Source organism: Hemicordylus capensis, chromosome 6 (assembly GCF_027244095.1).
Source record: "Hemicordylus capensis ecotype Gifberg chromosome 6, rHemCap1.1.pri, whole genome shotgun sequence".
Classification (NCBI taxonomy): Eukaryota; Metazoa; Chordata; class Lepidosauria; order Squamata; family Cordylidae; genus Hemicordylus; species Hemicordylus capensis.
The window spans coordinates 8,420,876-8,442,831 of record NC_069662.1 but is presented as its reverse complement, the minus strand read 5'-3'; the positions used below and the strand labels follow the sequence as shown (position 1 = coordinate 8,442,831).

General features: G+C 45.4%; 1 protein-coding gene across 1 annotated transcript in view; it reads left to right on the top strand.

The window, feature by feature from the left end:
* The first annotated feature begins 1,620 nt into the window (after nt 1-1,620).
* Nucleotides 1,621-21,956, top strand: part of LOC128329421 (T cell receptor alpha chain MC.7.G5-like) — a 209,014-nt gene continuing 188,678 nt past the window's right edge. Inside the window, exons 1-2 of the mRNA XM_053260599.1 lie at nt 1,621-1,689; nt 2,860-3,154. Of these exons, the coding sequence (XP_053116574.1) occupies nt 1,644-1,689; nt 2,860-3,154 (341 nt within the window). The 5' untranslated portion in view covers nt 1,621-1,643. The remainder of the gene's footprint in view (nt 1,690-2,859; nt 3,155-21,956) is intronic.

Genomic DNA, 21,956 nt, shown 5'->3' with positions numbered 1-21,956 from the left:
TGACACAATCACAAACTACACCATAGAGGAGTCCATATGTGTCACTACAAGTGTGCCAAATTTGGTCCAAATCAGTTAGGCAATTCACAAGTTAGCCCACTTGTGCCTCAAACATTCATGCATCCCCATTTTGTAATGAGGTGGATGACATCATCACAAACTATGCTGTTGAGCTGCCCCTGTGCTACAACTGTAGCAAGTTTGGTTCACATTGGTTCAGGCATTGTCAAGTTGATAGATTCACACACATGGGCACACATGGACGCACACACGCGTGGACGGGGACACACACAGACACAGAGAGAAAGCTGGGTGATCTCATAAGATTGCTTTCCTTAAGGAAAGTAGACTAAAAAGCAGGTTGAAGAAGACCCACTCTTTTCCTGAAGCCTGCTTTGCCCCTGGAAATTTAGAGGGCTGCTTTAGGGGACAAATCACCACTTTGGAAGGGTGATTTTTGGCAGGAAAACAGTGTCGTTAACCTTCCCTAATCATGCATCCTGCAGAATGGGATCTCACAGACATAAGGCACAGGCAGGGCCAGCAAGGGGGGAGCAGTGGCATGGCTATTGCTGTGGTATTGGCAGTGCAGTGTGTGTGTGTGGTCCAAATTCTCCCTGCAATCTCACACCTAAGCAAATCCCTCACTGACACCCATCAGAGGGTTGATCTTTCCTATAAGGCAAGTGACATTTCAATGGGGCTTTCTGCAAACCCCTAATGTAGGGTCATGTCTTTTAGCTGAATCTCTTTCTGCAGCAGCCCCCAACTCTGGGTCCTCAGATGATGGAAATTGTTGTAGTCCCACAACATCTGGAGACCCACACAGCACATGACAGCCTCTGGCACAATGGCCCCATTCGCACATAACGGGAAACCAGAGCTGAAGGGGCCTGAGGTTGAATTTCTAGTACATCCAAACATTTGCAACTGCGGTTCGGACACAAAAACGACCCGAAGTTTCCCTCCCGAGACTCCAATGTGATAATTCGGTTTGTAGTGAGTTTCGCTGCTCCTGCCTGGGGTCTAAAGACAGCAGTGTGACATCCAAATGCTGCGCTGCAGTCCTATTGAGCTCTAACTGGAGTTGAGGAAGGAACTTTGCTCCGGCTGTGATTGGCTTCTGTGGCTGTCTTTCATTCCAGAAGGAAGCCCACACCACCAAGTGCCCCTCCTTTCTGCAGTCTCCCTGACTGCAGTTGGGATCCTGCCATACATTTGAATGCGGACAGGAAACTGCCGGTTTTGGGGGTGCAGGCGGAACCATTGGTTCCAGTAGTTCCATGTTACCTGCACAGTCAGCCAATAGCACAGAGGTACCAGAAGCTGTCATGTGCCTTTCAGAAACAAGGGGGAGCCATTGAGCCATTTCTACTCATGCTGAGCTGTAAATGCCAATAAAACATCTCATGGCTTTTTCTGTGATATCGTTTGTGGCTGCCAACCACAGCCTTTGGTCTACCTCCCCTTTTCTTGATGCTGCTGGGTTTTGACATTCATTACAAAGAGGAAGGAGTCAGCCGCATTGCATCAAGTCTTCTAGCAGAGTGGATTGTTCAGCACAAAGCCGAGAGACGGGTCAGAGAGAAACAACCTCCTTCTGTTCGCTTCTGAATTGCTTCTTTCCTCACTGATCCAGGAAGATGTCTCTACTTGGGACCTTTGCTGTGCTAATCTTCTTGGTCTTTAGTAAGTGGTGCTTGATTCATTTCCCAAACTCTTAACACCCACCACCCCACCACGGTCACTCTGCCTTCAGAGATTCTCCCAGTTATCAAGATCCCATGGTCTAAATGCTCCCTTGATGTGCTACCTTTGAATCTATAGGGATTCAGACCATGGCACAAAATTCACCGTTGTTAATCTTCTTTTACGGCATTTGTGCATACCTGTGAATGGTGCTGATGTAGGAGTGAGTATAGAAGAGGGACATTTAGATATCCCATGTGCATTTATAACTAATTTAAGGTTCTTGACAAGTTCTTGAAAAGTAAATAATAAATCTCAATCCGTAAAGCTGAAAACAGCAAGCGCTTTGAGCATGATATGTGAAATCACACAATTCTCACTGAGGGTGACCAGCTGAAAGTGAGATCAGGGACTCGGGGATTTTTGAGAGATGCAGGGGTGTGGGATGGGGGGAAGAGAGAAACTTGATGAATGCAGCTTTTTCAGCCCAGAGTTTATCAGCATTTTAGAACAGGAATTGCTCTCAGGAAACTAAGAGCCAATTAAGCAGGTAATTCAATTGGCTAATCCTGCTAACTTGGCAAAGAGGCACCTTTTAACATGGTGATTCTCTTTATTTAGTAGGGGGAGAGTAACTGGCCCTATTCACCCCCAGTACAGTACCTCCAGTGGCTGTACTGAAGCTGTACTGACATTGATGAAAATGAGGGGGGGAAACCCACCCCATACATCCCTCACCTAAAGGCATCCATAATTGTATGGAATACTTTAACACAATAGACTTGTAAATCAGTATGATGAGAATTCTCCTTCCTGGCTGGCTGTTTATGGCTGGTGACCAAAAACTGTGTGAAACAATTCCTTAAATTTGATCAAGGAAGCAAATTTGTTTTTCTTCTTACTGAGTATCAGAGAAAGAGAGAGAGAGAGAGAGAGAGAGAGAGAGAGAGAGAGAGAGAGAGAGAGAGAAAATACATTGACTATAGAAAAAGTGAATCTTGTCAAGGCACCACTGAAATCAATGGAACTGAATTTAGTAGTGATGACTACCTTATCTCACGAGTGCTTAGGGAGGATTTGACTTCTTTGGGTGCAACCACAGGGGTTCTCTTAATGCTTACCAGATTTTTGAGATGAGAGGTGCATTAAATCTGGCTTCTTCTGTCATAGGCTCCCTGGGAAGAGCTCAGAAGATTGAGCAGCCAGGATTCGCCACTGTGTTGGATGGAACATCTATCAACCTCAGCTGCAACCTCTCTTCGGTCACAACAGAAAGGAATGTGTGGTATCGGCAGCTCCCTGGCAAAGGACTCCAGTATATTGCTGGAGCTTTTAAGGGATCCAGTGATACAAGTACCGACCCCAAGGGCACCTTGTCATTCTCGGAGGATAAGAAATCCAGTACTCTCGTTCTCCAGGAGGTCGCATTGGCAGATGCTGCAGTCTACTTCTGTGCTCTGACACAGTGTGTCAGGGAGGGACTCTTGCCATACAAGAACCCCTCTCAGAGGCGGAGCAGAGGAGGAGCTGAAACAGCCTGAGAAACTGGAGGAGGCAAGTAGGCCAGCAGGCCAGCAGACAGCAGTACACCAACAGTAGAGCAAGACCCATAAGCTGGTGTAGTAAAAGGACTAAGAAGATGGCAGGGAAGCTAAGAAGTCCCCAGTTCCCCAGCTTATGGAGAGTCCCCTAGTTCAAGTCTCACTTCAGCCCCAAACATTCATGTGTGTTTTTTTAAAAGAATGTCTATTTCATTTGGCCTTCAGTTCATCTAAAAATATGTCCCTGAGGGTTATGCAGTTTTAAGGGTTGGTAAAATTGATGTCCCTCTAAGGGTCAGTAAAATAAGTCACCGAGGGTTGTGCAGCTCTAAGGGTCAATAAAAACTGATGTCCCTCTAAGGGTTGGTAAAATAAGTCCCTGAGGGTTGTGCAGCTCTAAGGGTGGGTAAAACTGATGTCCCTCTAAGGGTTGATAAAATAAGTCCCTGAGGGTTGTGCAGCTCTAAGTGTCGGTAAAACTGATGTCCCTCTAAGGGTTGGTAAAATAAGTCCCTGAGGGTTGTGCAGCTCTAAGTGTCGGTAAAACTGATGTCCCTCTAAGGGTTGATAAAATAAGTTCCTGAGGGTTGTGCAGCTCTAAGGGTGGGTAAAACTGATTATCCACATGGTGTGGTAAAACTGGACCTGGATGGGGTCCCACTCCCCCAGAAAGACCAAGTCTGCAGCTTGGGGGTGTTTCTGGACCCAGCGCTGTCCTTAAAGGCACAGGTGGCGGTGATGTGCAGGAATGCCTTTTACCAGCTACAGCTGCTATGCCAGCTGCGACCCTACTTGGAGAAGTCAAACCTGACCTCAGTCACTCATGCTTTGGTGACATCCAGATTGGACTACTGCAATGATCTTCATGCGGGGCTGCCCTTGAAGATGGTTTGGAAACTTCAGCTGGCCCAGAATGCTGCTGTAGGGATGCTTGTGGCCACTAGTTGCTTCATGAATATTGAACCTCTGTGGCACCTTCACAGCTTACCAGTTTGCTTTCGAGCTAGATTCAAAGTGCTGTTTTTGTCCTTTAAAGCCCTACACAGCTTGGGCCCAGGGTATCTGTCAGACTACACTCAAATAAGTGAATCTGTCAGGGCCCTTTGCTCATCATCTCAAGCTCAGCTCACAGCCTAGCAACTGACTGAAATTTGATTGGTGAGATAAGATTCAGGGCCTTTTCAGTTGTGGCCCCTCGGATCTGGAATGCCCTCCCAGAAGAGACTCACTATGCTCCCTCCCTTAGTGTTTTTTTTTTTTTTTTAAGCTCTTAAAAATTACTTGTTTTGAGAGGCTTTTTAATGTGTTTTACTACAGCCTGGTGGGTTTTAAATTTCAGCTAGCTTGAACTGCGGAGAACATCTGTGGGCTAGTAGTGAGACGGAAGCAAGAGCTCCTTCCTCGGGCCCGCTTTCCTCCCAAATACCAGGTTGGGATGTTTTTGGGCCATTTGGGGGGCAGGTGGCCCATGGGAGGAGTTCTTTACCACCGCCTCGGTTTTAAAAGTCCCACTCCAGCATTCCAGGCATCTCCAGCATTCCACACATGTGCGTGCCTCTTATCACCTAAGTGTGTGTGTGTGTGTGTGTGTGTGTGTGTATCCATCCATCCAACTATGGGGTTGTTTTAATTGCTTGTATTCTACATTGTGTTTTATTTGTTATAGAATACATTTATTGTTACTGTTGGGAGCTACCCCAAGCACTTTTGTACTGGAGAGGCAGGATAGACATATTTTTAATAGTAATAATAGGAAGGAGGAGGAGGAGGAGACATCTATTTGGGTGGCACAGAGGGCTTCCTGAGCAACGTGGGGCTGTCAAAAAATGGCTTCTTCTCCACTGCACCAGTACGGTTAGTACACAAGTGTTGTTAGGCTGCTAGTCTTACTGCACCGATGATTCCATGCTCTGTATGTCAGCCAGGGTCATTATTACTGCTTTTCAACAACAACAACAACAACAACAACAATAAAGTTCTCAGAGCACTTTACAGAGGAAAAGAATAATTATAATAATAAGTTGGCTCTCTTGGTATCCAAAGGGCTCATAATCTAAGAGAAGGAAACACCAAGGAGACCCCCAACCACAGCCACAGGAGGCATGCTATGCTGGGGCTGGAGAGGGTCAGTTGCTCTCCTGCTGCTACATACAAAAAGAGGGTCACCTTTTAGAAAGGTGCTTCTTTACCCAGGTCGCAACAGACCCTTATTTATTTCTCTAAGCCATTCTAGTTCACTTGATTTCAGACCTGTATACATTTGTAAAGATACAAATGTGTTTTGTTCTTTAATTAGTCACAAGATACTTCAGACGAAATGCAGAATTGCGGGTGGACCTGGGGTTCCGTGCCCTAGGGTTCCGTGACCCTCCCCCCGCTCTCCCGTCCACTTTCGGACATTGGGTAAAGCCACCTTTCTGCAGTCAGCGAGACTGCAGAGAAATGGGGGAGATATCTGTGTGGGCTTCCTTCTTTCCTGAGGGACAGCCAACACAGCCAATCAGGCCGGAGTGAGGGAGGAGCTTCCTCCCTCCACTCCAGTTCCGTGGAGCCGAAACTGCAGTGGCAGCATTCAGATGTAACACATCAGTGTTTGGGGCTGATGTATTCAGATGTAACACTTGCATCACAGAACTGAAGGTAAGGGCGGCGGAACTCCACTCTGACCGAAGTTTCAGAGTGGAGTTTAGGAAGGGATACCACGGGTCCCTTCTTGCCCTTAACTGAAGTTTCATCAGTTTGGACATGCAGCTTGGGAAACCGGACGCGAAGGGACCTCTGGTTTCCTAGAACATCTGAATTTGGCGACTACCTGCAAATGGGCAAACAGCTGTGGCGAATTTTCTGAAATAACTCTAGACTGCAACCAAAGTAGACACATGCAAAGTGCATTGCTGTCCACAAGGTGGTGTCCTTGGATCAACTGGGAAGTCCCTACTCAAGTTGCATAGGGCTGAAGGTTGGTTCATGTAGTTGTGACACCTCTTGTTTCTGAGGTCTAGGGCTACACTTCTTCTGCAAGCACTTGCCTTCTTTTGCACTGTGTTGACTCCTCCGTCAAGGACTGGCTCCTGGTTCCCTGCCTGTCTTCCTCACTCAGGAAACTTTATTCTGGGAAAGAAAGAAGGAAGGAAGGAAGGAGAAATTCTTTTTGGGATTTTGCAAAGGAGATTTCATTTCAGACCATCAGCAAGGATGCCTGTCTCTTTGGTCACATAGATGGTGATGCTTTCATCATTAGGTGGGTAGAATTCGTTAGAAAGTACTATTTTCATCTGTTTCTCTCAGTGCTTCCAAACTGTATGAATGATGTCTCCTTGGTTTGTGAATTGCACTCATGGCAAAAGGCAATGCTCTTTCCTATAGGCTGTGTATTTTTGGACTTCTTCCTGTTCTTGGGATCTGTAAACTGGTTCTTCAGAACCACATACTCGCAAACTCTAGGATCCAACTTTCAGAGGTACCCAGAAACGATGGAGATCTGCTTCTGTCCTGTCTCTATTCATAGAGGATCAACCTGAAAAGTAGTTCTTTTGAGAACTATCCCATACGCAGGAGTGGACCTTCAGTATAGTCATCACTTCCAGTCTAGTGCTTGGTAGTAACTACTGTATGCTAGAAGGTGTACCCCACAGAAATGGTCTCTTACCAGCCTGTGCTGTGCTTCCCAGTGGTTCCATGGTTCATGTGCATCACCCATCATTCCTTGTGGTTAATGATCCCTTTCCAAAGCAATGCTAGGGTCAGTCTACTTTTTTGAATAGATTTATGGCCAAACTCTACACCCAGTTCATTTTCTCCAGGCATTTAGGTGCAATGATGCAAAAAGCTTCCCCTGTCGATTCCTCCCTACCATACAACTGCGGAGGCACTGGGCCCATAGAAACAGGGCAGCCCAATTAACAAAAGTGTGTAATGGTGTTGCAGTGCGTATTTGTGACATCTGAATCCAAAGGGACTGAAAGGACCTGGGAGAGTGAGGCGGGGAGTGTTGAAGCTCCTGTGCTGTGAGACAGTTTGTAATTTTGAAGACCTATATGTGATTATATCAATCTAAGAGCATCCATTGGTTCAAGGAATGCAGTGTTGATCTTTCCCATCCTGTTTGCTTTCCCAGGAATCCTTCAGTGCAAAGAAGAGAAGATCAGCCAAGATGCCATCATGGTGGCATCAGAGGGGAAACAAGTGAACCTTTCTTGCAGCCACCCTTCTATTTCAAATGAAAACATTTTCTGGTATCAGCAGTTCTCCAACCAAGCTCCTCACTCTATAGCTTTTGGATACAACAAGGAAACTAAGAGTGAGACTATAGAGGGGGTCTTGCGTATAAATGGCGACCGAAAGGCCAACGTCTTTGCCTTCAGCAAAGTGACTCTGGAGGACTCTGCGGTGTACTTCTGTGCTCTGGGTGACACAGTGGTACTCCCTGCTGTCTCTGCTGTGCAATAACTCTTCCTGACTCTGAGTGAAGGATGTACCAGATAAAGAGGACAGAGCTATGAAAACATATTGCTGTTTTGTTCCATGCAGGAAAAGATCTCAAGTTTCTTCTGAGGAATGTTTTGGCAAATGAAGTTAAGTGCTCGCAGATCAAACACAGCACATGTCCACATGATTTTTCTTAACTCTCTCCACTAAAATCCAGCCGCATCAGGAACTAGAGACTTTTGCTGGAGTTTCCATTCATTATATCTGGGGGCAAATGTGGTGGGATGGTTGGGGTGTTGGACTTGGATCGGGAAGACCTAAGTTCAAATCCCCATTCAACCATGAAACTCACTGGGCGACTCTAGGCCAGAAACGTCTTTCTCCCAGCCTATCCTACCTCACAGGGTTGTTGTGAGGATAAACCCAACCATGCACTCTGCTCTGGGCTCCTCGGAGGAAGAGTGGGATAGAAATGTAAATATTTAAAAAGTAAATAAATTGCACTTACATGGAAATGCAAGAGTGCACGGAATTGCAAAAAGCTAAAAAATAGTCATCTGTGGCCAGAAGATCCCTGACTTGCTTTTCTAATTGTGAAGACCATTTGGCCCTTATTAATCTAGAACCTTCACAGAGGTCAAACTGGGGGGCCACCTCCTCAAGAACTGGGGAGCCTCTTCCCCTGGGATCTCTATTGTAAGAGACAGTGGAAGATGGCCACTGTCCATTCGTCCTAGGCTAAATTGAATCAGAGAATTCAGCACATTTCATGAGACAAATATATAACCCACAACATTCAGTCTTAGCCCAGACCAGAGGGTGAACCTCCCACAGTATCTTTATCCATCACCCACTTCAGCCCAAGCAGATCTAATGCATTCATTGTACAAGCCAAGTAAAGGCCCGCTCGGTTTCAGACCTGATCTTCAGACTGGCGTCTCGGGAGTGGGGGCGGACAGATATGTTTGCCATCAAAAGTTAGTTTATAAAATTAAAAAGAGACATGAGAAAGGGGGACTAATTTGCTTGGGACTGGGGCATGCAGGGAGGGAAAGCGTCACTGTTTTTCTGAAGCCTGCTTTGCCACAGGAAATTGCTGCTTTAGGGGGCAAATCACCACTTCAGAGGGGTGGTTTTTAGCAAGAAAACTGTGCTTTTAACATTCCCTGATCATGCACCCTGCATGATCTCACAGTATATGAGGCACAGACAGGGCCAGCAAGCGGGTGGCAGAGGCATGGCTATTGCTGTGGTATAGGCAGTGCAGGGTGTGATGATCCAATCCACAGATTCAATCCCTCCCTGTAATCTACAACCTGAGCAAGTCCATCACTGGGACTCTTCAGTGGGTCAATCCTTCCTATAAGGCAAGTGACATTTCAGTGGGGTTTTCTGCACACCCGTAATGTAGCGATCACCTCTTTTAGCTGGATCTCTTACTGCAGCAGCTCCCGACCCTGGCTTCTCCTGACCCTGGAGAGCTGGTCTGGTAGTAGCAAGCTTGACTTGTCCCCATAGCTAAGCAGGGTCTGCCCTGGCTGCATATGAATGGGAGACTTGATGTGTGAGCACAGCAAGACATTCCCCTCAGGGGATGAAGCCGCTCTGGGAAGAGCAGAAGGTTTCAAGTTCCCTCCCTGGCTTCTCCAAGATAGGACTGAGAGAGATTCCTGCCTGCAACCTTGGAAAAGCCGCTGCCAGTCTGTGAAGACAATACTGAGCTAGAGAGACCAATGGTCTGACTCAGTATATGGCAGCTTCCTATGTTCCTATGACTCCTTGGATGATGGGACTTGTAGTCCAGGGATAGGCATCCTTGGCTCTCCAGCTGTTGCTGAACTACAACTCCCATCACCCCCAGCCTCAATAAATTGCAGCTGGGGATGAAGTGAATTGTAGTTCAGCAACAACTGGAGAGTCAAGGTTCCCCACCTCTGTTGGTCCACGGACATCTGAAGACCCACATCACACAACAGCAGCATCTGGCACCAGGGATGAAACAGTGGATACCAGATGATGTCATGTGCCTTTCAGGCACAAGGGGGAGCTGTTGTGCCATTCCCACTCATACGGTGTGGTGTATGCAAACAGAATGCCACACAGCATTTTCTTTGATACTGCGGCTGTCAGCCACATCCTTTGGTCTTCCATCCTTCACCTTGAAGCTGCTGTTCTTTGAAACTTACCAAAAGGAAGGCGTCAGCTGCGTTGCATCAAGTCTTGTTCAGTGGATTGTTCAGTGCAAAGCCCAGAGGCTGGTCACAACCAACTTCCTTCTGTTTGCTTCTGAATTCCTTCTGGGTTCTACCCTTCCTTGACCCAGGAAGATGTCTCTCCTTTGGACCTCAGCTGTGTTCATCTTTTCATTCTTAAGTAAGTTAAACCTTGATTCATTTCCCCAACTTCTAACATTTTTCCCCTTCCAAGATTCTTGCATTCATCAAGATCCCTACACTAGCATGCTTCCTCAGTGTGTTATCTTTGAATCGATGGGGATTATAACCATAACACAAATTCCATCATCTTTGATCTTGTTTTTTGGCATTTTTGCATACTTGTTAATGGTGTTGATGTAAGGATCAAATATAGAAGAGGGATATTTAGATAGCTGGTCTTGTGGTAGCAAGCATGACTTGTCCCCTAGCTAAGCAGGGTCCACCCTGGTTGTATATGAAAGGGAGACTAGAAGTGTGAGCACTATGAGATATTCCCCTTAGGGGATGGAACCGCTCTGGGAAGAGCAGAAGGTTCCAAGTTCCCCCCCTGGCTTCTTCAAGATAGGGCTTAGAGAGATTCCTGCCTGCAACCTTGGAGAAGCTGCTGCAAAGTCTGTGAAGACAATACTGAGCTAGATAGACCAATGGTCTGACTCAGTATATGGCAGCTTCCTATGTTGTTCCTATGTTGAAGGTTTACATTTATATTGGAATACTAGAAAATTAAAAAATGACGACGGCGATGATGATGATGATGATGATAATGATGATGAGGTAGTAAAGCTTACATAAATCATCTATTTTAGCATTGTGTGTTAAATTACTCTATGAGGTCATTCACACAATGAAAAAAACTGTGTTCTACCCGGGTTTGGTTGCTTTGTGTGCTCCCAAATGTTGGTTGTGTGGAAGCAAGGTAAGAGGAAAATCTGGGTAGAAGTGATTGTGTGGAAGCAAGGTCGGAGGAAAAGCTACGCAGTTTTTCCTCCTACCTTGCTTCCAAACAACTGAATTTTGGGAGCAACCACAGCTCCCAAACCTGGGCAGAACACAGATTTTTGATTGTGTGAGTGATCCCTATGTGTGCTTAGGGTGACCAGCTAAAATAGAGCTCTGGATTCCAGGATCTATGAGAGCTTCAGAGAAGCATTTTTTTCCTGGTTAATGTATCTTTTCCAACCCTCAAATAACTCTAACCAGAATTATTCTCAAGGGCTGAAAGCGAAGGGAGAAGTTGTACTATAACTGACCATCTTATCACCCACCTCTCCATCTGGGTTCCTAACATCATTTCTTCTGCCATTGTCTTCTCCACAGAAGGAAGCATTGGACAGAAAGTGACCCCAACCAAAATCCATGTGACGGTCACCCAAGGAGACCCCATATATCTCGATTGTGCCTATGAATCGTCTGCCCCAGTCTATGCATTCTGGTACATTCAGCATCCAGGCCAATCTCCCAGGCTCTTTTTGAGTGATTACGATGCTGCTAGTTTAAATGAGGGACGTCTTCATGGTTTCAAACACAAGCATGACAGCAAACAGAAGACCTTACACATGGAGAAAGCTGCCAGCCAGCTGAATGATTCTGCTGTCTATTTTTGTGCCGTGAGTGACACAGTGAGGCTGAACAGATGAGAAGCAGATCAAAAACATGTGCAGGAACGTAGGAACATAGGAAGCTGCCATATATTGAGTCAGACCGTTGGTCCATCTAGCTCAGTATTGTCTACACCAGGGATTCTCAACATTGGGTCCCCAGATGTTTTTGGACTTCAACTCCCATAATTCCCAAGCAAATGCCACTGGGACTGGGTATTATGGGAGCTGAAGTCCAATAACATCTGGGGACCCAACGTTGAGAATCTCTGGCTTACACTGACTGGCAGCGGCTTCTCCAAGGTTGCCGGCTGGACTCTTTCTCAATCCTATCTTGGAGATGCTGCCAGGGAGGGAACTTGGAACCTTCTGCTCTTCCCAAAGCGACTCCATCCCCTAAAGAGGAATATCTTTCAGTGCTCACACACAATGAGTGTAGAGCCTAACCGGGCTCTGCAGGGAGATCAGGCTTAGCCCACACGACTACCAGCTCTGTCACTGAGCCAGTAGGGGTGGTGGGGATCGGGGCCACCTGGCCCCCAGAAGTCCAAGGACACCTCGCATGAGTGCACGGGGCATTCTGACGAGACCCAGGATGCGTGCTGTAGCTGCCTCGTGGGGGGGGATCTACTCATTTTAAGGGAGGGGTTCTTAGGCGGGCCAGCTGCCATTGTTCCACAAGGCTTGACTGCGAGCCCCGTCGTTCTCACAATGGGGGGAAACTGGGCTGGGGTCCCTTTGCCTGGTTTCCCCCCATTGTGAGAATAGCCTCATAGTCCCCCTTCAAATGCAAGCCAGGGCAGACCCTGCTGAGCAAAGGGGACAATTCATACCTGCTGCCACAAGGCCAGCTCTCCTGGTCTTGTGGGAGTAGAGTGGAGAAAGACCATTCACAATATATTCAGGGGTTCAGGTTTCAGCCCTATGCACATATACCTGGGTGTTTCTTCAGTGTGTTTGATTTCCAAATAGACATAGATTGGATCCGACTCCTTAGCATTAATATTTCTCCACCTTGCGAAAACTCATTGGTACTTTTCAGATATTCCTGAATTTGCTTGGCCCACCTTTTGCACATTCTGAAATTGTGATGGAGGTAAATAATCGGAATTTCATCAAGAAGGACCCATTAGTATTCAGGGAAGATCTCAGGAGATCAATCAGCCAGGATCAAACAGAACAACTGATGGACCAGAACATCTTGCAAGCTTTGCTGAAACCTTCCTTTTCCCGCAGTATTGGAGAAAATGTTTTCATGACATCACAGGGGAAACTAATACTGACCCCATACTCTATAGTGAGAAATCCCCTGCCTTGGTGTGTTATGAGTAACTAGTTCTCCAAAATAGTTTGCAGAATTTTCTTAATGTGATCACACAGTAGAATTATATAAAATTCCATTACAAGAGCTGATGTTCTATTTTTTTTAATCTATTACTAATTATTATTCCCATGTTCAACTAGAACAATCCACACTGGACTAGAAGACTCAAAACAAGTTTGCATGCAAATTATTTCAATATTCTGCTTCCCTCTAAAGACCCAAAGAAGAATTTCCTCTTTGCTTACCAGTGAACATGCATTTCAGAATACAGCAATAGCAATAGCAATAACACTTACATTTATATACCGCTTTATAGCCGGAGCTCTCTAAGCGGTTTACAATGATTCAGCATATTGCCCTCAACATTCTGGGTGTTCATTTTACCGACCTCGGAGGTATGGAAGGCTGAGTCAACCTTGAGCCCCTGGTCAGGATCGAACTTGTAACCTTCTGGTTACAGGGCGGCAGTTTTACCACTGCACCACCAGGGGCTCTTTTTAAGATCTACTTTTCCTCAAGGAAAGTAAGCTTATGATGAGATTCTCTCTCTCTCTCTCTCTCTCTCTCTCTCTCTCTCTCTCTCTCTCTCTCTCTCTCTCTCCCCCATCAACTTTGCAATGCCTGGACCCATTTGAACCAAACTTTTGGTACAGTTGTAGGGACACCTCAACGACATACTTTGTGCTGGTGTCATCCACCCCAGTTCAAGATGGCAGACACATGAACATTTGAGGCACAAGTGGGCTAACTTGTGAATCATCAAACTGATTTGAATCAAATTTGGAACAGTTTAGGGGCACATACAGGGGAGTAGCTATAATTGAGCAGATGGGTTCAAAGAACCTGGGCCCCTCAGCTCCTGAGGGCCCCCCCCCCAGCTCTGCCCCTCCCTATTTTCTTCATTATCTCCCTCACTCTGAAGTGCTGCCAGGGAGAGGGGCACATAGGGACATAGAGACCTAGCTACACCCCTGGGCACATAGAGACCTCAACCTCATAGTCTGTGATGACGTCATGCATCCCAATTCAAGATGGCAGCTGTGTGAACATTTGTGGTGGAAGTGGGCCAACTTGGGAAGATGGCGATTATCAATTAAGATTATAGTGAAAGGAAAGCAGGCAGATTAGTTCTTACCAGAACTTCTTGTTTCCTTTTAATGTTGTTGTAGGTGTGCTGGGGAGAGCTCAGAAGCTTCAGCAGCCGGAATCAATGACAGTATTGGACGGAACACTGAACAGCCTTAATTGCACACTCTCTGGGACTGCAACAGAGGCATTCCAGTGGTACAGGCAATTTCCTGGCCAGGGACCTCAGTACATTGCTAATGCCTATCCAGGCTACAGCGAAGAAAGTATCAACCCCAAAGGCACAATGTTCTCTGAGAAAACGTCGACCAGGCTTGCCCTCCAGGATATCACACTGGCAGATACTGCGGTCTACTTCTGTGCTCTGAGAGACACAGTGTGTTAGGGAGGGACTCTTGCTGTGCAATAACTCCTCTCAGAGGCTGAGCAGAGGAGGAGCGAAGGCAGACTGAGGAAATGGAGCAGGCAAAGAGAGGAGGGAAGTCAACAGGCCACCAACTAGGAATAGTTCTAGACCTATAAGCTGGTAGGACAAGGCTTTCTAAAATGAAAACTCAGAGCTGGATAATGGGACATGAGTATGATTTGCATGTGTAGGTTGTCGCTGTCTCACACCCCTGTGTGCTTTCATTGTCTGGGCACACATACTTTGTTGCCTAGACTCACATTCCATGATGTTTTGAAGCCTAAAGTGAGGGGGAGAAAATCCTTAGAACTGGGAATGCAACTTCATCACTCCTGAGAAGTGTTGCATTCATTGGGGAAGACTCTGGGAAGTAGCAGTGGAGCCTGTAGGAAGTGTCTTTGGCAGGGGAAGGAGAAATGAGGGTGCTTGACCAGGGTCTGACTTTCTTTTCTCACTGTTACCAGCCACTTTTCATATCATCTAACACAGGGGTCCACAAGCTGTGGTGCTCCAGATGTTGCTGAACTTCAACTCCCATCATCCCCAGCTAAGATTTATTGTTTTGTAGGTTGGGAACCCCTGTCTGACAAAAGACAACTCTTGCATTTCTTCTTCTTCTTCTTCTTCTTCTTCTTCTTCTTCTTCTTCTTCTTCTTCTTCTTGAAATGGGCTAACATGTGAGGATAGTAATTATCAGTTAAGATTATAGTGAAAGGTAAGTAGGCAGATTAGGCAAATTAGGCAGATTAGAAGAAGAAACATTTCAAGAAGCATTCCATCATCATCATCATCAGAAGAAGAAGAAGAAGAAGAAGAAGAAGTGGTGAATGTTTTGAGTCTGATTGCACATTTAGAAAAGCCCTGCTGAACCAAATGATCCTGAGGGTCTGGTCCATGAGAACTGCTTCATCAAACAATATCCCCAAGGATCCTGCTAATTCAGTTTATCCTATCAATCCTCTGCCTGCACTGACCTTTGTGAGCCCAAATCCCATGTGAATCTGGGCCCTGAGGAGAAGAAGAAGAAGAAGAAGAAGAAGAAGAAGAAGAAGAAGAAGAAGAAGAAGAAGAATTAGAATTAGAAGAAGAAGAAGAATTAGAATTAGAATTAGAAGAAGAAGAAGAAGAAGAATTAGAATTAGAAGAAGAAGAAGAATTAGAATTAGAATTAGAAGAAGAAGAAGAAGAAGAATTAGAATTAGAAGAAGAAGAAGAAGAATTAGAATTAGAAGAAGAAGAAGAATTAGAATTAGAAGAAGAAGAAGAAGAAGAAGAAGAAGAAGAAGAAGAAGAAGAAGAATTAGAATTAGAAGAAGAATTAGAATTAGAATTAGAATTAGAATTAGAAGAAGAAGAAGAAGAAGAAGAAGAAGAAGAAGAAGAGCCAAGTTCCAAGAGGCATTTAGAAAGTTTTCCCTATTTTATCCTCTTGCCATTGCTTTTCATTTCTGCTGCTGTTTCTTTAGATTGTGGTGATTCTTATATTATTTTATTGGTGTGTTTTTTAATTGTAAGGCACCTTTAGCAGCAGTGTGTTGGAGGGGAGGGGTAAAAATATTGTAGGTATATAAACCAAAACAATTGTAGAGTGCAACTGTGTATATGCATAATTGCAATGTGCCCCTTTCCCCACAAGGTGGAGCCACGCTATCACGTCCATTGCCAATGCTCTATAAATACAGCACCGTAACACCCATTTACTACTAGTATTATATGCAAATGAAAAAAATGGGAGTATTATAAAGACCGTGCATGACATAAACATTTAGTTTACAGTGTCAGGAAGTGCTGATAGACAGGAGGGTGGAGAAAGTGATCTACCAGTCCTCCTGGAGGCATTGTTTTCTAGGCTTGCCAACAAGAGAGCAAGTTCCATCTGAAACCTCTAGGGCTCTGTAGTTCTCCTTCAAGGATCACCACACTGTGTCTCCACCAAGAAAGAAAGAAAGAAAGAAAGAAAGAAAGAAAGAAAGAAAGAAAGAAAGAAAGAAAGAAAGAAAGAAAGAAAGAAAGATCTTTCTTGGGTTCCAGAAGATTTCAGACCTGCAAGGATGCCCATCACTTTGGTCTTATCAGCTGCAATGCTTTCCTTGTTAGGTGGGTAAAATTAGCAGGTTGTTGCCCAGATGCATTGGGGAGAGAAGCTTCACCTGTTGATTTCTGCCTGCCAAGCAGGCACAGTTCACGATAGGGTGCCTTTGCTCATAGGAAAACGGAGGACGCCCAATTATCAAATGCCTAAGTTGGTGTTCCAGTTTATAGTTGTGGGTCCCAAAGGGATGAGAATAGGAAAAGAGCAGACATGAGGAAAAGGGGTGTAGAGAGGGGACATTGAGATTAGACGTTCTGTATGAATGAGGACATAGATGTGATCTATATCCATGCATGAGCTTCCATGGGTCCCACAGATTATTGTTTTTGTTTGCTTTGATTTGCTTTCTATTTTATGTATTTATAATTTTATTGTTTTTGATTTTTTTTTACCATTATTTTTATTAGCTTTTTATGTGATTATTTTTTCCCCTTTGTAAACTACTTTGAAAACTTTGGTTGAAAAGCGGTATACGAATATTAGTAGTAGTAGTAGAGCTGATGTTTCCCTTTCTCTTTGGTTTCTCAGGGGTCCTTCAGTGCAAAGCTGAGAAGGTCAGCCAAGAACCTCTCGCCGAAGCCCCAGAGGGTGGAGGACTGAACCTCTCTTGCAAGCACCCCTCACTTACTAGCTATACAATCTTTTGGTACCGACAGTTCCCCAACCAAGCTCCTCGCTTCATTCTCTACGGATACGCTTCAGGAGCAAAGAGTGATGATCCCAAAGGGGTCTTGGTTGTATCTGCTGACCGAACGGAAAACGTCTTCTCCATCGCTAGAGTTACTGCAGAGGATTCTGCATCGTACTTGTGTGCTCTGGATGACACACAGTGCTACACCCTGGTGTCTCTGCTGTGCAATAAGTCCCTCCTCCTGGCCCTGAATGAAGATGGTACCAGCGAGGGGAAGAACAGACATATGCTATTGCATGCTTTTCCTAGAAGGGAAAGATCTTAATGTTAGTAGAATAGAATGGAATAGTCTTTGCTATGGTCATTGACCAGTCAAAAAAACCCAACCCGCAAGGACATAGCCATCAACAGCATACATACTGGGTGACACCATCCACATTGTGCAACCATTCCCTGTTTATAATTCTATAACATGATTACATGGTGTCTTAATTATTAATACGTAATTATGGTTAGAGTTAACACTGAGTCAACACCTGCCTAGCCTTAAAGGCAGTGGCACAAAATCCATATTAATTGTGGTTGATGGGTTATGATCTATCTGCAAGAAGCAAGGTAATGTTAGTTGATCAATGTCTGGGTTGATTATATGAAGCACAATCTGGCCACATTAAATGCATTTCCACCTTGTTTTACTCTACCCGCCCACCCCCAAAGGGAGACCACATGTGTGAGCACTGCCAGAAATTCCCCTTAAGGGATGGAGCCGCTTTGGGAAGAGCAGAAGCTTCCAAGTTCCCTCCCTGGCATCTCCAAAATGAGGCTGAGAGAGACTCCTGCTTGTAACCTTGGAGAAGCCGCTGCCAGTCTGTGAAGACAATACTGAGCTAGATAGACCAATGGTCAGCCTCTTCCTGCCTCCAGCCCCATATGTTGCTTGCCTTCAGAGCTGTAGAGCTTCTCACCCCATGCGTGGGGGAAGGTGGAGTAGCATCACCTGCAGAGCTGACAACACAAAACTCCCTCTACTCAAAAGAACCCCCAACCACAAGTGGTTACATCAAAGATGGAAAGAGGAAGCAATACCCTTCTAAGGCAACTCTTGCTCTCTCTACACTGCAGAATACTGGTTCTTTATCAGCAGATAGTGAAGATCCTGAGAAAGAGCAGACTTACTCCGGAGGATAACTTTTAACCCAACCCAGTTGAGAACAAGTTGGATCTTTACATCCTGACTCTCACCATGATTTCCATTTCGGCACTGATCCTGTTATTGACTTTAATGTCACGTGAGTAGCATTTTATTTTTGTTATCGGGCTGTGGATTTCTTTGGGCCTTTTCTTTCTTTCTTTCTTTCTTTCTTTCTTTCTTTCTTTCTTTCTTTCTTTCTTTCTTTCTACCTATTTATTTTTGCCAGTATTCAAACATTTCTCCTTAGTAATTTGTGTTCTTTCAAATATTGCTTCTTCCATATTCTGCTTCCCCATCCTTGGTGTAAAATGTCCTATAGGTTATGGTTTTGTCTTCCTCTCTCTTCCTTTTCTCCATTTTCGGTTGGTCATAGAGACTTTGTTTCTGTCTTTACCTTTTGCCTGTAACATCCCCCCGCCCACCCCTGATTTAGCTCCAAGGGTGTTCCAGCTTATTTCTCCATTTCTCCCCAGCTTAAAAAATAGATTGTTTTCCAGATTTAAAAAAATCGATAAATTCATGTTAACAGTTCCCATGGAGTGTGACAGAATGGCCTGAAAGTTTTTCATATGAGAAGCATCTGTGAACCAAGGCCCCTCTTATTGTTCCAGGACCAATGGTCAGCCAAACAGTGAGATCCATGTTATGAGAAACTGAGTTGGAATTAAACACTGGCCCGCTTCAATTCTGCCCATTCTGACACCCTGATTAGTCAACTAAAGTTCTGCAGGCCAATCCTAGGAAGTAAATCACATTATATCCAAGGGGCTTACTCCCAAGGAGGTGTGAACAGGATTGTAGCCTCTTACTGTATGCATGAAGCAGACTAAAGCTTGCAGCTCCAGAATGGAGCATGTATGAACAACTGATGGTTTGTATATACTTATGGTGAATTAATCGGACTGCTTTAGAAAATCCATCCATCTCTTTATTGTGGTCCATAGACCAGAAGGAATTTCTGGTTACAGCACCAGAAATGGCAATAAAATACCAAACAGAAGAATCCATATTTTCCAGACATTAAAAAACCCAAGGGAACCCCCACCCCCTGGCCAGCTTTAGAAAATGAATCGATGATTTCATGAACTGAAAGTCAAAAGAATGTGGAAGTCAACACTGGGAATAGAATGGAATTGGAGCATCTCTTCCCTTTTCCATTCTATCAGAGAAGGTTTCAAAGCTGAAGTCCAGGACACCTGAAAATCTCTCCGTGTTTATTGCACTCTGTTATCTTCATACCTCTTGGCAATTCCTTGGAAATGCCCAAGTTTAATAACCAACTTCCACATTTCTCTTACAGAAAGGACCCACGGAGATTCTGTCTCCCAAACAGAAAGTTCTGTCATTGTCCGAGAGGGACAACCTCTTCTGCTAGTGTGTATCTTTGACACTTCTTTCAGCTACGCAAGCCTTTTCTGGTACAAGCAACGTTCACACGAGGCCCCTCAGCTCTTGCTGTCAAGCAGTGATGGTGTGGAAGAGAGAAAACAGAGGCAGGGGTTTTCAGCCGAAAAAGTAAATAAGTCCTTCAATCTGATGAAGGAATCCAGTGAGCTGAAAGATTTGGCAGCCTACTTCTGTGCCTTGAGTGACACAGTGACAAAGAGTATAAGGAAAGCAAGACAAAAACTGCCTAGTGGCAGAATCCTTGAGAGAGAGAGATCATTCCTAGATGCACGTGATTCGTTATTCTTAGAAAAGATACAAACTGAAGTGGGATTTCTTTTTCGTGAAACTACATGGATGCCTGTGACAGCTGATGATGTAAATTTGACTGAACCACAAGCATTTGAAAAATTATCAAACAGTTCCTGAGATAATAAGTGAACTTCACTGGTTTCACACAAAAGTAAACATCCCTTGCAATTCCATCCACACATTAAATCTGATACCTGGTTCTTGAGAAGCTGATATTTTGCTTTAAATGTGAGGGATGGTTTCTAGTAGGAAGAGAGCTGGTCTTGTGGTAGCAAGCATGACTTCTCCCCTTAGCTAAGCAGGGTCCATCCTGGTTCCACAGGAAAAGGAGACCAAAAGTGTGAGTGCTGTAAACATCAAGATTCCAAGTTCCCTCCCTGGCAGCATCTCCAAGATAGGGCTGAGAGAGATTCCTGCCTGCAACCTTGGAGAAGCCACTGCCCATCTGTAAAGACAATACTTAGTGAGATGGACCTATGGTCTGACTCAGTATACGGCAGCTTCCTATGTTCCCATGTTCCTAGCCCTCATGAATTGTGGAGGGGTGCATAGACTTCATCTGCATGGCATGCTCCTTTTCTGTCTGTCTTCCACAATATTTGCCACTGCCCTGCACTTCACAGTGACTTTCATTTTTTCTAGTAAATTATGTCTCGAATAATATAGCACCTAAAGTAAAATTTTAAAAGATCAGGTTCAAAAAGAACATCGTCAGTGCCTGTGGGGAGCCTTGCTGACTTAGGAAAATGGGGTTAGATGGAGCAATGACGCAGCTTGGTTTTTGTGGGGAGAGCTGGTCCTGAGGGAGAAAACATGAATTGTCCCCTTTGCTGAGCAGCGTCTGACCTGGTTTGCACTTGTTTGGGTGACTACATGTTTGAGCACTGTAAGATATTCCCCGCAGGGGATGGGGCTGCTCTGGGAAGAGCAGAAGGTTCCAAGTTCCCTCCCTGGCAGCCTCTCCAAGATAGGGCTGAGAGAGACTCCTGCCTACAACCTTGGAGAAGCCGCTGCCAGTCAGTGTAGACAATACTGAGCTAGATAGACCAATGGTCTGACTCAGTATACAGCAGCTTCCTATGTTCCTATGATGCTCACACAAACAATTGAAACCACAACTCTGTTTACATGCCCCGGTTCCATTCTCAGGGATCCTAAAATGGTAGTTCTTTACAGGGGCTTGGAATCTCAGAAACAATTTGAGGCTTCCTCACAAAACAACAGTCTCTGGAAACCAAGGGATTGGTTTCCAATCCAAGGTATTTAAGAAGGCAAGCTCAAATACGTAATATAAAATAGCCACTAGAGGGCAAAACAGACCTTTGCATCTTCTCCACAGATTTGCTCTCTTCTCTGCTAAAAATGCTTTCAGAAAGACTCACAACGAAAGAGGCAGGGTTGGCTCATTGCCTTTGGCCCCTTGAGGTGAAGGCAATGTATCACTCCACCTCCATTGTTAGCCCTGACCCCCTTTCCTGGAGCCACCACTCTTGCTAGCCCCACCCCTCTGCCCCAGTGGTCCAGATGCTGCCATCCAGTGCTGACCTCTTCATCCAATTAAGCTCTACCCTCTTTTGCACCGATGGAGCTACAGTGAGCCCTTTCTTACGATCATCAGAGCGGGCTTGCCGGGGGAGCAGAGAAAGCTGAAGAACCTCGCCTTCCCCACAGACGATCCTGGTGCCGGGTCTGGGCATGTGGATCACGCAACCGGACATCCTGTTGCTAACCCAGACCGCGTGGACTTGCGGGGGTCCAGATGCATTGTCCTGGCCCATAGAAATCTCATAATGTGTGAGTGCATGGTGGATTGTGGGGATCCCCCCAGCAGCGGGCGGGTATCCATTAGCGTTTCAGCACACAGTCAATTAAATGGGGTTAAGGAAGTGCTTGCCGCCAAGGCGCCATTGGGAGCCGAGTGGCTTCTGGCTCTCATAAATAACTCCTGGCTCCTGGCTCCTGGCTCCTGGCTCCTGGCTCCTGGCTCCTGGCTCTTGGCTCCTGGCTCCTGGCTCCCACAGACAGCCAAGCCCGGACTTAGCTGCCCTAGCCTGG